We start from the raw sequence: 15631 nt of genomic DNA, 5'->3' as shown, positions 1-15631 counted from the left end.
CTGTCTTTATGGTACGGTGGTAGCAATCTCTAGAATCGTACTGGCATCCTTTCACACAACCTACCCCCTAGGAGTTGGGAACTTCATAGACAGGTGATATATGGAGGTCACAACTCTCATGTCCTTTAAAATAGGTCTTCCGATCAGGGCATTACAATAAGCTGGAGCTTCTACAATCATGAATTAGCCTACCTGGGTAGCAGAGACCGGGTCCTCGCCGAGTGTTACTGGTAGTTTGATAGTACCTTTAACTCTAAACGCGTCGCCAGTGAAACCGTAGAGATAAGTTGTCCTTTGAGTCATATCCTTGTCTAATAAACCCATCTTCTGGAAGGTAGAGTAATATAGCAGGTTTATTGAGCTTCCGTTGTCCACAAACACCCTGTGCACGTTCCTTGAACCAATCCTTACATTCACAACTAAAGCATCGGAGTGTGGATGGTGTACCTATCGAGCATCCTCTTCTGAAAATATGAACTGAGTATCTTCTCCCTTAAACAACTTAGGTGGTCTTTCCGACGAGCGAAAAACATTGGTGAGAGGGGGTTGTCTGGCTTCCCTTGCATACCTGTCCATGGCACTTCTGGTATCTCCCCCAACATGCGGTCCACCGAAGATTGTATGAATGCTACTTTCCCTGGCTGTTCTCGGGACGTCGCCCGAAGCGGGTGCTTCAGACTCGGCTACGGGTACTAGGGTGATGATGGGGGTATCTTTATGCTTCTTCACCTCTCTAACAACCCAATCTATTAACTTACCGTTTCTGATCAATTGTTCAATTTCTTCCTTAAGTTGCCTACACTCATGGGTATCATGGCCGTGTGACTCGTGGTAGGCACAAAAATTTCTTATCCTTGACTTGTGCAGAGGTCAGGGGGTTTGGCTTCTTAAAGATTCCTGTCTTTTTGTTAACCTCGAAAATATGCTCAATAGATGCAACTAAAGGAGTATAGTGATCATTACCTGACCTCCTTCTCACGGGGCTGGCCTGACGTGGTGGACTATTCGGTTCTTCTGAGACAGGTCTGACATCCAGGGCATTTACCGTATTTTTCTTTTCCTTCCTGGGACTAGGACTCCTATCTCTCTTCCTTTGCCTAGACGATTTTGATGAGTTAGCGTCATGCCTAGTAATGCTTGCCAGAGCTTCCTCATCTCTTTTGTAAGGTTCTGCTAAAAGATATAATGATGCTAACGTAGGAGGCTCTCTCCTTTGAAGTTCTTTCCAGAAATCAGTACCAATTCTCACACCTGCTATCAGGAAATTCTTAACGGTTTCATCGGTTGCTCCTCTTACCTGTGGTACATCAGCATTGAACCTTCGGAAATAGGCCTGAAGTGTTTCTCCTTCCTTTTGCTTGATGTTGGCTAGTGTTGTAACTGGCGGGGCGTAATGGATGGATGATTGGAACTAGGTGAGGAACATTCTTCGCATCTGATCCCACGATTCAATACTCCCTGGCCCAAGCTTCTGAAACCATTGGTGAGCGTTCCCTCTTAATGTCGATGCCAACAATCGACACTTCGTAAGATCTGAAACCTGATGTAATTCCATCTCTGTAGTAAATCGTCCAATGTATTCCGCCGGATCTGTGGTTCCGCTATACCTTAGGTCTCCTGTGCCTCGGAAGGTTGTTGGTAAGGGGGACTGACGAACCACAACTGAGAAGGGCGAAGCTGCTTCTTCCGGGACTACTTGTCCTTGAACTCCGAATTGAACCAATAACCCTTTCAAAGCATCTACAGATACACCTTCCAATCCTGGAATTGTTACCGGGTTCCCTTGAGGTGGAGGAAGGTTCCCTTGAGGAGGTTGATTACCTTGTGGAGGAGGAGGAGGAAGGTTTCCTTGAGGAGGGATGTTACCTTGTGGAGGAGGATGAGGAAGGTTTCCTTGAGGAGGGATGTTCCCTGATGGAGGAGGAGGAGGGATGTTATCTTGTAGAGTTGGGCCTCGGTTACCAGTAGGTTTTGGGCGTCCGTCAGATAGGGATGTCGAGCTACGGTAGATCGGAGGCGTTGGGCGATGATGGTACTGAGGTGATGGTCGTAGGTAACTCTGTCGATGATCCCGTGGTGAGTCTCGGTAATAGCCTGAGCGATAGTAACGAGTAGAGTCTTGGTGATAGCTTTGAGGAGTGGGACGACGCCTAGGGGGTGATAAGGGACGATTCCGCCCGTAAGAGTGATTCTTCTCTTGGATCTTATGCTGATAGTAAGGCTTTCTTCTTCCATCGTAAACCACTAATTGCCTCTCTTTGTTGGCTTCTTCGCTTTCGGAAGAGCGTCCTTTCTCAACAGGGGTTTCTGGCACCTTCTTACCATTCTCGACAGGAGGTGGGAGATGGTCCTTGACCTCGCTTTTCACAGTGGTGTGTTGGTGTTGCTTCCTGATATAACGGACGTCACGAGCAAATTCCTCTTCATATTTCTTATCAGCCTTGCGACGTTGTTCCTCGGTCAGATACTTGTCGTGGTACTGGGTGGTCTCAATTTTTGCATGTCCTCTTCCTCCAGGAAGGTGTTGGGATCTTGATGTTTCATAGTGCAAGTTTCGAGGTGTTACCATCCGGAACCTGTCACTCGCTCTCTTATGAGATTCTGGTAGGCTTGCCATGGGCTCCTTCCCTTCACGATGGTTTCCATATCCTCTGTGCGATGGTCTCTCCTTATCCTTCTCTCCCCCCGGCTGATGATGAGATCTTGGGTCATGAGATTTCCCGGAGTCTTTTGGTATCGATCTTACTAATTCTTCCATGGAATCCATTCGTCCAGAGACAGCTTTCATGGTGTTGGTGAAGGCAGCGAGGGTTTCGAAGATTTCAGTGTTGGACATTGCGATGGGTGCTTGCCTGGTCATCAGCGGGGTATCGAGTGGGGACTGCTGATTGTTTGATGGTGGCGGTGGTGGCACATCAGAAACCTCGATGACGGTTGGATATACCTTAGCCTTCTGGTTCTCATCCATAACATCGTTCTTCATCTCATGTGACTTCCTTCCTCCAATAGATGTCAAAACCCCTCCTTCTAGCGCCAATTGTTAACGGAGGAATCTGGTGATAACAAGATTCGGGGAGGCCTGCTGAAATTTGTGGTGGATGATGACGACGGACGACAGAGTATGGGTGGTGATTTTGGGTTTGGCTGAGATCGTTCGGGGAATCAGGGTTTCTCACAAGATCGAAGGAGTATTCGTTCTTGCAAGGGTTGTGTCTTATCCCCAAACGATGTGCCTACGTACCCTATTTATAGGGATCAAGCCAGACGTAGTTCTTGGGGAACAAGTAACCTAATCAGAATAGGTTTCTCATTCCCTTATTCCACCGATGGGCCACCGCCTTAGATTGGATGGATATGGGCTTCTGGAGCCCAGCTTCATCCAAGGAGCATGGTACTAGGTGGGCGGACCAGCACTAGCCCACGTAGACCTCCCCTGACTCAGCTGTATGGGCTAGCCCTCTGTCCTCCCTACGGGCGAGGCTAATGGTGGGCCTGGGCCTGAGATAAAATAAGAACAATAATAATGAGGCCTGAGAACTAGGCATAACTGGGCCTTTTCGTACTGGGCGAGGAAGATATCCTATTGGGCGAGGACCCTCTGATAATGGGCGAGGACCACTGTAGACAGCCTGCAAGATACTGGGTCATGGGCCCTGATTCATACCAATGGGCGAGGATACCCATTGGGCGAGGACTCTTCCGGAGACCTGGGTCCATCTATTACTGGGCCTGACCTTCTGGCCAGACTGGTGGCGAGGACACCATAGATGGCGAGGACGGTCCCAAATATGGGATGTCCCCTTTTTCCAGCGAGGGTTCCGCAATCATCTACCGAGGTTGATATTTGACCATAATAGTATGTATGTTGTGTATCAATGAAATTAGCACCTGTTGTAGCTGCTCAGTAAGATGTATTTGTAGTCATGTTGTTTGATACAAATCTTAACAGAGAAACAACTATCTCTAGTATATGTGAAGAAGACGATATACAACTTACAACACAAGACATAACCAGAATCAATCAAAGATGCGATTTAATGACTAAAGCAAGAGAGAATGAAGACAGAACGAGATGTACAGATGCGCGGAATCAAAGGTGATGGAACCCCACTCTGATACCATGTCACTTTACATGACGAAGCTCTGAGAAATAGCTTTAATGGAGATGAAATATTGGAGATTCATTCAAGTTACCAATACTATATATAAAACTGTTAATATTTATATTTATTTTAACAATATATTTTAGATTGATAATAATATTCCTAAATACAGGAGTTCTACGAGCATACTGCATAAATTAAAATTTTAATGATTATTTTTTATTAAAAAAGAATTTAATAATTATTTATTCATGGCTAAAATTTAAGTGGCTACTCAAATCGTCGAGGATATTTGGGGATTCGGCTCAAGTGAAAACCGCTGTTACCAAATTGTATATGCCCATCAAATCACGCCCAGATATATCAATTCAATATATTCTAAATTTGTGCTAGCATTAGCCTCTTCCAAATGACTAATTCTGCCCTTCGTGAAATTGAGTTACTATTAGCCTCTATGTACACTTTAGACTTTTTACTTATCCTTGGATCATCCATCCCTAAACGGGTCAAACCCATGTCCATTTCAGTTTTTTTGGTGCTTATGATGGATTATCCATGTCCTTGCGGGTTTCAACTGATTTCTCTCCTCACACGATTATTATCTTCTCATCAGTTTGAATTTCAAATTTCTTGATTCATGGAGGCCTGATTTGATACCTTTCACTTTTATCGTCGGTTGCAGCACATTCCGGTGGCTTCTCTGATCAATCACAGGTCCCTGCGGGCTTCTTCACCGACATGTCCGGTTGGTTTTCTGCCTTCCAATATAATCCACAGTTCACATCTATGGTCATCTTCTTCCTAAACGCATTGATACTGATATTATCCGATTGATTCATTACCGTCCTTTACCTATTCAAGTTTTTGTTTTGCAGAATCATGAATCTGGGAAAAAGAGAAGTTACAGAATTGTTGAAAAGCGAAGGTGCAGAAATTATTAATTGTCAACCTACTTCATCTCCTCCTTTATGATATAATAATATTATCATTATTATGAATGTTGATTGCTAAATTTTCTTCCGTTTATAATTTGATATACATTATTCCATCTTACTGTTTGATAAAATGCTGCAATGAAGAAGTTTACTTCCGCATTCAAAATATCTTCGAATATATGTGCTCGATCAGATTCTATTAGCAGGTATACATGTTTGTTTCTCAATATTTTTTCTTCACTAAATTATTCACGGTCTTAAGTGTTTGTATCCCTGAGCTTTCTTGCGATTGATGTTTCAATGAGATATTATATGTTTTGTTTTCCTGAGGTAATCTATGATACAGTATAATGTGGCATTCTGGCTTAGTGTTTGTTCATGTATAGATATTATTCGGTGTTAATGGATGCCCCAGGTCAATTAAACTATGGATAATTGCTTATTGTTTGATCACAAGATCCGGACGGAAGAGGATAGTGCTTGGACCTTAATGAGAGAAAGAAAGGGATGGAAGGAGAAGAAACATGATCTCCCTCGCTTTGCTGTTGTAGCATTCTGCAATATTTCAGGTATGGAGTTTTTAATTCACATCTTTCTCTTCTCATTATGTTCATTTATTTTTATCTTTATGCTCAACTTATTAGCATTCTTATTGTTCAAATAATTAGCATACTAAATCAACTATGAACTATTGCATACTCAATATATGCTAATAATAATGGTATATCTGTGCATGATGTTGTCGGTGGTTAGTTTCGATCGTTTCGAGTTTCAAATGTTAAAGTTCTTAATCCTTTGTTCATTACTAATCCCAAAGTCATTATTGATATGTGACTCAATATATCGATATCACGAATATGCTAATTGAAAATTTTGGTTTTTCTTAACTCTAAAGGGGGTATTAGCAAAAAAAAAAAAAAGAGAGTTCTCAGATTAGGATTTTAAAATATGTGAGAATGTTCATGGTCACCCATAATTAATGAGTTGCTCTTTACTCATGTTCTTTTTGCCCCTGGGCTGCTCTTTCTCAAGCTTTATGTGAGTTGCTCTTTGCATACATTATTTCATTAAGCTCAAATATTTATAATGTATTTAGGACAAAAGTTGTTGGTGCTGGAGGAGGAGGTTCAACTGAAGTAAATATATGATTAAAAGTACATGAAGGTGTTCCAATCCCAACTTACTTTGACATTGACATGCAAGCGAGAGACACATTTACTGATGAAGTATGTCTCGGTGATCCAACTCCAAGCAAGGAATCTGGTGTAGCTCGCACTAATGTCTCCGCTGATGCTGATACCCAAGCAAATGTGATGAAGGCTACAACAGTGAAGCTCGAGAAAATTACTTCAGGGAGCATTACAGATCAGTCATATGAATCATATGAGAGTAAGACACCTGGGAAGTTTAATGCCCTGCATATAGTATTTCAATCATTGGGACCTATAGACAGAAGTAAAATGCTCAGCAGAGTAAACACATTGACAGAGCAAAATGAGGCCTGACTACTGTGAAGGAAATGGTCAATTATAAGCAGTGCATTTAGTCAGCTAGAATGTAAGGTTGCGAAGATTTGTAAATCATCTATTTCTTTTCTTAAACATTTGGATTCTTGCATTTCAATATCTGTAATGATATTACTTCATGTTTCACTGTTGTCTATTTGTTTTACAAGTCATCTCATGTTAAAGGTTGTAGAATATATCTATTCTACCGTTTTCTAATATATAAAATTTTAAAATAATAATTGACGGGATTATAATTAAAAATTAGAATTAACGAAAAGCGCGGGCATATCAACTGGTGTTATTTAATGTGTGGCGATAAACAAATTCATGTTAATAAATAATGTTCAAAATTAGATTATCACATTTTATATTTTTTTTTTACGCAGTTTGGATTTTTAATGAAAAAATATTTAAAATCATATATGAACATGAAAATCAATTTTTCTTATATATAATAGTAATTGATTTATTGATTTTCAAATTTTCTAATGCATAATAAGATTAGACTTATTGATATAAAAATTTGATATTTGGACTGTATTTGATATCGACATTAACAATATTATTATAATTATTTATTATTTAATGATTATATATAAATATATGTAAATGATATATTTTAGATTTTATTAACTTTCCTAATAAATATATAAATAAAAATTTTATATTGTTAACTCAGAAACTAATTCTCAATAACATATCTTAATATTTTGAACAAACACCAAGATCTTTCATGATTTGCACACTTTTATTTTAGTAAATAAAAAACTAAAAGAAAAGGTGTGCAAATCATGATTTGCACACTTTCAAAACGGAGTTTGACGGTTGGAGAGACTTGGCAAATATGATAGAGTTTATATTTAAAATAGTGATTTTATAATTATATTTTACTAAAAGTAATTTATGAAATTTTATATAACAACATATAAAAGATAAAAAATACTATAAATCAAAAAACAAACATGTCATTAAAATATAGAGTATGAAAAAAATACGGGACATTTATTGTATTTTGTGGGTTTTTTTAGTTCTTCAGTTTTTACCAATACGTATCTATGGAACTTATGGTACGTGTTTACAGAACTCTTAATATCCGTTTGTGATATTATATATTTTCGTCACCATCGAAAGCACTAAACAATTAAATGGAACATCTAGAATTTCCGTGTGCGAAGCACGGGCAAAAAGCTAGTCATAATCTAGTTCTTTTAACATTGGGCTACTCGGCTGGGCTACTGCATGCATAGTCTTCAGGCGGCCCAAATTGTAGAAATGAAGTGAACAACAATTCGAATTTTAAAATTACACACTGAGAAAAATATGGAGAAGTGGCTTATTAGTGGACAAGCCCATTTACCGTTTTAACCGCCACTTTCAAATTAAAGAACACCATTATAACATATATTTGATCAGAAAAGTTGAATAATAAGAGAAATTAAGCATGCATACAAGGCAAGAACAAGTGATCAAGAAAGGGCCATGGAGTGTTGAAGAAGATGCAATTTTGCTCAATTTTGTCAAGAAAAACGGTCCTAGAGAATGGAGCTCCATTCGATCCAACAATCTCTTGCCACGGACCGGGAAATCTTGCCGTCTTAGATGGGTTAATAAACTCCGTCCCGACTTGAAAATGTATATTTGTTCTACATACATGCATGAAGTTTCTTTTCTTTTTTATGTGCATCTTACATCTTTTTACTAATTCTCGTATTTTCAGTGACGGAATCAGAAAGGGTTAGCAAGGGTTCAAAGATAGATGTTTAAGTATTTATTTATGAAACTTTTGGCTTAAGAAAGAAATTTTTTATCAATTATTGAGGGTCGGCCGAGACCGTAGTCTAGGCTGACCTCCTGGTTCCGCCCTGCCGTTGTTTTTAGGCATTTTTGTTTTTTTTTTTGTTACTGATATTTGATTTTTGGTATGTTGGGGAACAAAAAAAGTGGGTGCAAATTTTCGGCAGAGGAAGAGAGGGTGGTGTTAGATTTACAAGCAAGGATCGGTAACAAGTGGGCGCAAATCGCTACGCATTTGCCCGGGAGAACTGATAATGATGTCAAGAATTTTTGGAGTTCTAGGCAGAAGAAGTTGGCCAGAATTAAGCACTCGTCTCCAGGCAGAGAACTCAAAAGCAAAGGAAAAGGGATTGCTCATAAAACTCAAAATTTATCGGTATTTAAGTGGACTCTTAATTTTAATGTCTCATTATCTGTTTTGTTTTTTTGTTCATTTTATCTAAAATTTAAGTCAAATTTTGCAGGCATACAAGAGCAATGCAATTGATCAAGTAGCAGAAGGACCATCTTCACAATGCAGTCGATCATGCTCATCCGAGACGCTCAAAATGGTGCCAATACCGGATCCCATGACCTCGTCTCCTTTACATTCACTTGAGAATGACAAAACAGGCCTAATATCTTCTACAGAGGCGCAGTTTCTGATAGAATTCCCTGACATTCCGCAACAACTTGAATTGCCACTTTTGCCAGGAAACAATGGCATGGAATTAATCGGAGATGATGAGGCCCTTATGATGAATAGCGGTTTATTTTTAGAAGGGCCTAAAGATTATAAGTACTGCGGAGATGAGCTTGAAAGTCCAGATTGCTTCTTGGATGATTTCCCAGATGACATGTTTGATTTTATTGAGAAAATGCCAAGCCAATCACCACCATGATTTGCTGTGTCTTGATTTTAAATCTTTGTTCGACTCTGTTTATACTTAAACATCGATAATCATTATATGTTAGTAGGTAATGTGTGATTATAACACTTGTGAAGTGATTTGTTATTTCTCCAGTATACTAAATCTGTTTACTGTACCAGTGCACATCAACTTTGAATATCTCTGTTGCTTCAATTTTTTTAGTTATAATCTTAAACTTTAGGTCTTCTACCGGTTGAAGTTTGTAGCATTTGTTTAGCATATTACACATAGGGCCTGATACTGGATCAATCTCATGCAACTTGTCTTACAACATCAATGAGCAGCAAGACTGAGATTTGCGAGACCCTAGTCAAAATTAGTTTTCGGAACCTTAATCTATATATACTCCGCATATTTCATACAATTATTGTTACATAGATTTGATAAATTGTAAGCCCTCGAGCGCTAGGGGCCGCTAGTCTTGTCTGTCTATAGCGAGGTTTCCTTGGGAGTAAGTAAATATTAGGCTCAAGATCCGAGTGAAGACATCAAAAGGAGGTTATACAAGAACCAGTGCATATCGAAGGACTTCAACAAATCTCACATTTTAGAATCCTGATTCCGGCCCTGCATTTCGATTTATGTCTATTTATCTGGTATCCTCAAATTGATAATTTGATAGAAGACCCAACAATGCAAATATTAATTATGGGTATCCACCAATGTTGCAAAAAGCGGGAATCGGACTTAATCGGTGAAGTTACGGAACAAGGATTAATCGGGGATTAATCGGATTGATCAGTGATTAATCGGAGATTTAATCAGTTCGGCGAGCTACGGAACAGGGATTAATCGGTGATTAATCGTGATTAATCACCGATTTTTAGAACAGAGGTATCCACTTCAAGGCCAACTTCAATAAGAATGCTCAGATGTCTTCTTCGTATGTGTTTGTAACTCCAAGTTTTCTGTTTGTTTTATATATTCATGATCTACTTGTAGTGATTGGCAATGCCACATCATGAATGGATATGATAAATTTATGTCAAATATTACTTGTCGGTCGCATGATATACTGTATATCCGATTGTATTTATTTGTGTTGTGCCTCCTGCTCTCTCCAACTTAATTATTCTATTTAAAATAATAAGTAATTATAAATTAAGAAAAGTATGTATATGCTTCAGACAAATTTGGTGTTGGGAACCTCCATGTTCTTATTTCATGATATCCTCCCTATTTATTACTCCCTCCGTCTCAATTTATAGATCCATTTTGGAATAAACACGCATATTAAGAAAATAACTTGTATCTCATGTATCGTTAATTTGAACATTAATAAGGGAGAAAAGAGTTGAGTTTTAAAAAAATCACAATAAATATAAGGATTTAGTGCATTGAGAAATGAGAATAATGTTGAGTTTCAAAAAAGTAATAATTAATATAGAGATAAATATGTATTGAAAGAAGAGAGGGACAAGTATTTTGGGACAATTTTTTTTTTCCAAAATGGACCTATAAATTGAGATGGAAGGAGTATTATGGAATATGTAATAAATTGTGATATTATTATTATTATTTGGGATTTTTTATGGTGTGCCCAAGGGCACACAATGGTCCCTAACTCCAATAAAAATAGCTTCTTTTGATTGGTGGATAAATATTAAATGAGAATGGCCCCCTGCATTCACATCAACTCCACCAATCAGAATAGGCCATTTTTATAGAATTTAGTGATTATTGTGTGCCCTTGGGCACACATTAGAAAAACCATTATTATTATTATTATTATTATTATTATTATTATTATTATTATTATTATTATTATTATTATTATTATTATTATTATTATTATTATTATTTTATATAGAAGTGTTATAATTGAGTGTCATTAAACAAACAAATGTACTCATAATGTGCATTAGGGGTGAGCAAAAAATCGAATTCAAACCGAATCCGAAACCGGTAAAAATCGATAAAAACCGATCCGAACCGAAACTGAAAATTTTAAAACCGAACCGATTTTAATGAATGCGGTTCCAGTTTTAAGTGAAAACCAAACCGAAAAAATCCGAACCAAACCGATTATTAAAAAAGTAATAAATAATATTTATATAAAATAATTTTATAAGAAGAATATATAGACTAAATTAATATCTCATATATCTCATAGTGTACTATGCGTTATCAAAATAATATGTTAACTGTATGTAAGAGAGTAGTATAGTAGTAGTGGAGCAGTGAGTATAAATCTCATAAATTTAAACATATATGTATGATTGTCATAGTGAATAAAGCACAAATAAATATTTTAGTTATTATAAGAATGGTTTCATTAAGTTAATTTATATGATTAGTTTTTGGTTTATATTATCGTACGTTGTATATAATTAAACCATAAATAGTTCCTTGTTCAAGCGGTTGTTTAAATTTCAAAATTTCTCCTCAACCATTAATCTAGTTAACTAATTTATTTATTAAATTGCAGGTATGTTTGTAGTAGTAGTTAAGAAGTGAGTATAAATCTCATAAATTTAAATATATAAGTATGATTGTCAGAGTGAATAAAGCGCAAATAAATATTTTAGTCATTATAAGTATGGTTTTATTACGTTAATTTATATGATTAGTTTTTTATTTATATTATCCTTCGTGGTATACTACTGAACAAATCATAAACAATTCCTTGTTTAGGCGGTTGTTTAAATTTCAAAATTTCTACTCAACCATTAATCTAGTTAACTAATTTATTTATTAAATTGGAGGTTTGTTTCTTAATTTTATTTTTTGTGATTTTAAAACCGAAACCGCACTGATTGAAATCGAATCGGAATTTTAAAACCGAAATCGGAACCGTCAGTTCGATCGGGTGCGGTTGAGAAATAGATCAAGACTTATTAGTTGTTAAAATGTTTGTGAAAAATGTAGAAATCCGGAAACAAAAACAAGTATTATCAGCTTGCTTCTTATGAGGGCTCTTACTTTTTACAGAAACTAGTTAAAAAAAGTGAAAGCGGCTTCTTTTAAAAGAAGTGCTTTTTTTTGGTTCCAAACACCACCTTGATGAAAATAATTTTTCATTCAAATATATACATTGATGACGTCAGACAAGCACGTGATCTAAATCCCAATATCCATTCATCATTTCACACTATCCTCCAGTCCTACACTATATATACTCCCCAACTAGATTGCTCCACAAACCCTAATCCCCAAAATAACATCCAATCAAATTCGGGTCGGGCAGCATGACCCGACGCTGCTCTCACTGCAACAACAACGGGCACAACGCTCGGACCTGCCCGACCCGGGGCGTCAAGCTGTTTGGGGTTCGATTGACCGATGGATCATCCATCCGAAAGAGTGCTAGTATGGGTAACTTGACCCATTTCTCCGGGTCTAACCCGGCGGAAAATTTCGGAGACACGCCGGATCATGCTGCCGGCGATGGGTATGCGTCGGAGGATTTTGTTCCCGGGTCGGGTTCTGGTCGAGCACGGAAAAAAGGTCCGATCTTTGTTTCTTTGTTTATATGTGTTTATAGTGGAATCTTGATATATGAATGCTTGATAAATGAATAATCTCGATAAATTATTATTTGTCGGTTGTATTTTTTTTTTAAATTAAGAAAAAGGTTGCATCTTTATATCTAAGTGTTGTATAGTAGAATCTCGAGAAATGAATGTTCAATGGATGAATAATCTCGAGAAATAATATGGTTGATGAGTTGTATAGTTTTGTTTATAATAAAAGAGGGTACAATGCGTAGCTCAAATTAGATAAAATGAGAAAAAGGTTCAATGTTTTGTATCTTTGTATTTAATGTGCTGTATAATAGAATCTCGGGAAATGAATGTTCGATATATGACTAGTCTCGATAAAGTAATATTTGGTGAGAAGGTTGGATTGTTTTAATTAAGTAAATGAAGGTACAATGTGTAGCTCAAACTAGTTAAAAAGAGAGAGAGGTTCGATTTTTGTGTTGATGTGTGTGTATTTGAATATACATTATCGAAATGTTTAGCTCAAATTAGTTAAAAAGCAAAAAGTGAGGTTTGCTTTATGTTGATGTGTGGTTTTATGTGTATATATTTTAGGATTTTATGCTTTTTTTATTTAGATTTCCTTTATGCGTTTTCTTATTTTAAATAAGGTGAAATTTGAGCTCGAATTAAGTAAATGAAGGCAAAAAAAAACAAGAAGAATGAATACATTTCTTTTTGTTTGATATATGTATTTATGTGGATTTTGGAATGATGGGTTTAAGTCATGTCTTGTGACCAGATATTTCTATGCTTTTTTGTCAATAGCCTGCTTATAATATTTTTGAAGAGGTGTGGTTGTATATATCTGGAAGCGTTGTTGGTTACATGTGTTATGTATGATGGTTTTTTGGTAATTTTTGGTCTGAGCTATTGAAAATTTAGGGTGTGGATTGGGGAAGTTTTGGTCTAGACTTGGCAGTAGATCTTCATAAATATATGTAAGTTATATGTATTATTTAGCAGTTTGGGTGATTAGGTATATCAAAGTTAGAGGTGGAACTAAAACTGATGGAGCTCTCGGGATATTAAAGCTTGAATTAGAAAAGTTTTGGTTCTGTCATGGCAGTAGATGATGATAGCTCTGTTTAAGTTATACAGTACATATTATTAGTATTTTGGCTGGTATGTTATGATGTACATCAAATTTAGGCGTGGATTCAGAGTTGCTGGAAATTTTCTTACAATTGAAGAGAAATTTAATTTGCGAGACATGGGGAACGTCTTCCAGTTTGCTAAAGCTCTGAAGTTTCATGGGTTTTTAGCCTTTTTTCCTGTAGTATTTACTTTAAAAATGAAATTAGCCGAACTACCACTTTAATAAAGTTATCTGCATCTTTTAGGGTTCATCTGATCTTTGCCCCCTAGAATTAAGCATGTGTGAAGGATTAGCAGATGCTGATATGATAATTGGACAATTTATCAAATGCCTAAATTAGAATGGCTAGAGGGACTTTGACGCCTTCAATTCATAGACATGCATATATGATATATAATTTCTTATTGGGATCTATATTATATTAATATAATATAGATCCCAATAAGAAATTATATATCATATAATTTATCCCAAAGTTGGTAATTTTGATCTGCAGGTAATCCATGGACCGAGGAGGAGCATAGGATGTTTTTACTCGGTTTGCAAAAGCTTGGAAAAGGTGACTGGCGTGGAATTTCACGAAATTATGTAATTACAAGAACACCTACTCAGGTGGCCAGCCATGCTCAGAAATATTTCATTAGGCAAAGCAATATGTCCAGGAGAAAACGCAGATCAAGCCTCTTCGATATTGTAGCTGATGAAGTATGTAATCTACTAATTTCTCTATATATGAACTGCCATTTAACCCTTGAGCATACTTATATTGCATCAGCTCTACTCAAACTGTTTTGTGGATTTACAACTTACTTTTTATATCGTCCTTTTATTTTAATTTTTGGATTATGTAGTCAGTCGAAACTCCAATGGTGTCACAAGAATTCTTATCTGCCGATCCTACACAAGCCGAGACACAAGTTGATACATTTCAAGAAGAATGTGAATCAATGGAATCTGCTAATACCAGTGATACTGTACCTACTCCAAAGCCAGAGAACTTACAATACTGCTATCCAGTTGTCTATCCTGCATATGTCCCATATCCTGTGCCATTTTGGATGGGGTCCAACCCAGGGCCAATCACAACAGATACTCATGAGGTGCTTAAGCCAACGGCGGTGCACTCGAAAGCCCCCATCAACTTGGATCAACTGGTTGGCATGTCAAAACTCAGTATAGGGGGATCCATTGGCAAGGGAGGACCCTCTTCTCTTTCAGTAAAGTTACGTGAAGGCTCTAGTAGGCAGTCAGCTTTCCATGCCAAGTCATCCCCGGCTAGTTCAGGCATGAACTCAAGGAAAAGTCCTATCCATGCAATTTAGAAATGTAGACTTTTAGGTACAATATGCTTGATACTTGTGAGCTGTAGTCTGTATGTGAGGTTATGTTATTCAAGTTGGTTAAATACCTTAAATAAGCTTTATCACCTGAAGCCTCACTTTGTGTATTAGTTCTACATGACTCTTGCTAAAAGAGATTATATTTCTTTTGTTTGCACATTTCATTATAGAAATCTCAATTGAAGTTCCTGTGGTTGTTTTTGTAAGGTATTACCTTTTTTCATGTCTTTAATATATTTGTCTAGTAGGAGCATCGTATACCACTGATTTAAAGATCAGTTGTAAATTGATGGGCTTCTATATTTGTCTACCAAGAAGAGAACTGTACCAGCCCAACGGACTCAGCATAAAGCTGAAACATGCAGTGGTGGCACAACATATATACTGCTGAACTGTCAGCTGATGAGTTGATTACTCTGCTGATAAGTGAAAAGCCGAGTTCGATGTTCAGATAGTGAA

At 37.1% G+C, this 15631-nt stretch overlaps 2 protein-coding genes and 1 long non-coding RNA gene across 5 annotated transcripts in view; all 3 read left to right on the top strand.

Moving 5' to 3' along the window:
• The window catches only part of LOC108209999 (transcription factor KUA1), a 91955-nt gene extending 76594 nt beyond the window's left edge, over positions 1 to 15361 (top strand). The window contains exons 2-4 of one of the 2 annotated variants that reach the window (XM_064086489.1): positions 12426 to 12698; positions 14329 to 14537; positions 14684 to 15361. In XM_064086489.1, the coding sequence (XP_063942559.1) occupies positions 12440 to 12698; positions 14329 to 14537; positions 14684 to 15154 (939 nt within the window). In that variant the 5' untranslated portion in view covers positions 12426 to 12439 and the 3' untranslated portion in view covers positions 15155 to 15361. Of the gene's footprint in view, positions 1 to 12346; positions 12699 to 14328; positions 14538 to 14683 lie in introns of those variants that run through there. The other variant, XM_017381228.2, reaches the window with a different exon arrangement.
• Positions 4484 to 6690, top strand: LOC108206603 (uncharacterized). 2 transcript variants are annotated; one of them, XR_010288584.1, is made up of 3 exons: positions 4484 to 4892; positions 4979 to 5607; positions 6135 to 6690. It is a non-coding gene; the product is annotated as an uncharacterized LOC108206603 (long non-coding RNA). The 2 variants fall into 2 exon arrangements; XR_001804154.2 differs by having other exon boundaries at positions 4487 to 4848.
• On the top strand, positions 8468 to 9221 carry LOC108207105 (transcription factor DUO1). Its single transcript, XM_017377569.1, has 2 exons — positions 8468 to 8716; positions 8805 to 9221. Exons 1-2 carry the CDS (start codon positions 8468 to 8470, stop codon positions 9219 to 9221), a joined length of 666 nt encoding a protein of 221 aa, XP_017233058.1.
• Positions 15362 to 15631: the final 270 nt, after the last annotated feature.

The sequence above is a fragment of the Daucus carota genome, chromosome 2 (genome assembly GCF_001625215.2).
Source record: "Daucus carota subsp. sativus chromosome 2, DH1 v3.0, whole genome shotgun sequence".
Lineage (NCBI taxonomy): Eukaryota > Viridiplantae > Streptophyta > Magnoliopsida > Apiales > Apiaceae > Daucus > Daucus carota.
The sequence above is the reverse complement of the archived record's forward strand: the minus strand, read 5'-3'. Positions and strand labels throughout refer to the sequence as shown.

Coding starts and splice junctions, on each gene's coding strand:
- LOC108207105 (XM_017377569.1), top strand. CDS start 8,468: ATGTTGGGGAACAAAAAAAGTGGGTGCAAATTTTCGGCAGAGGAAGAG. Junction 8,717..8,804: donor ATAAAACTCAAAATTTATCG/GTATTTAAGTGG, acceptor CAAATTTTGCAG/GCATACAAGAGCAATGCAAT.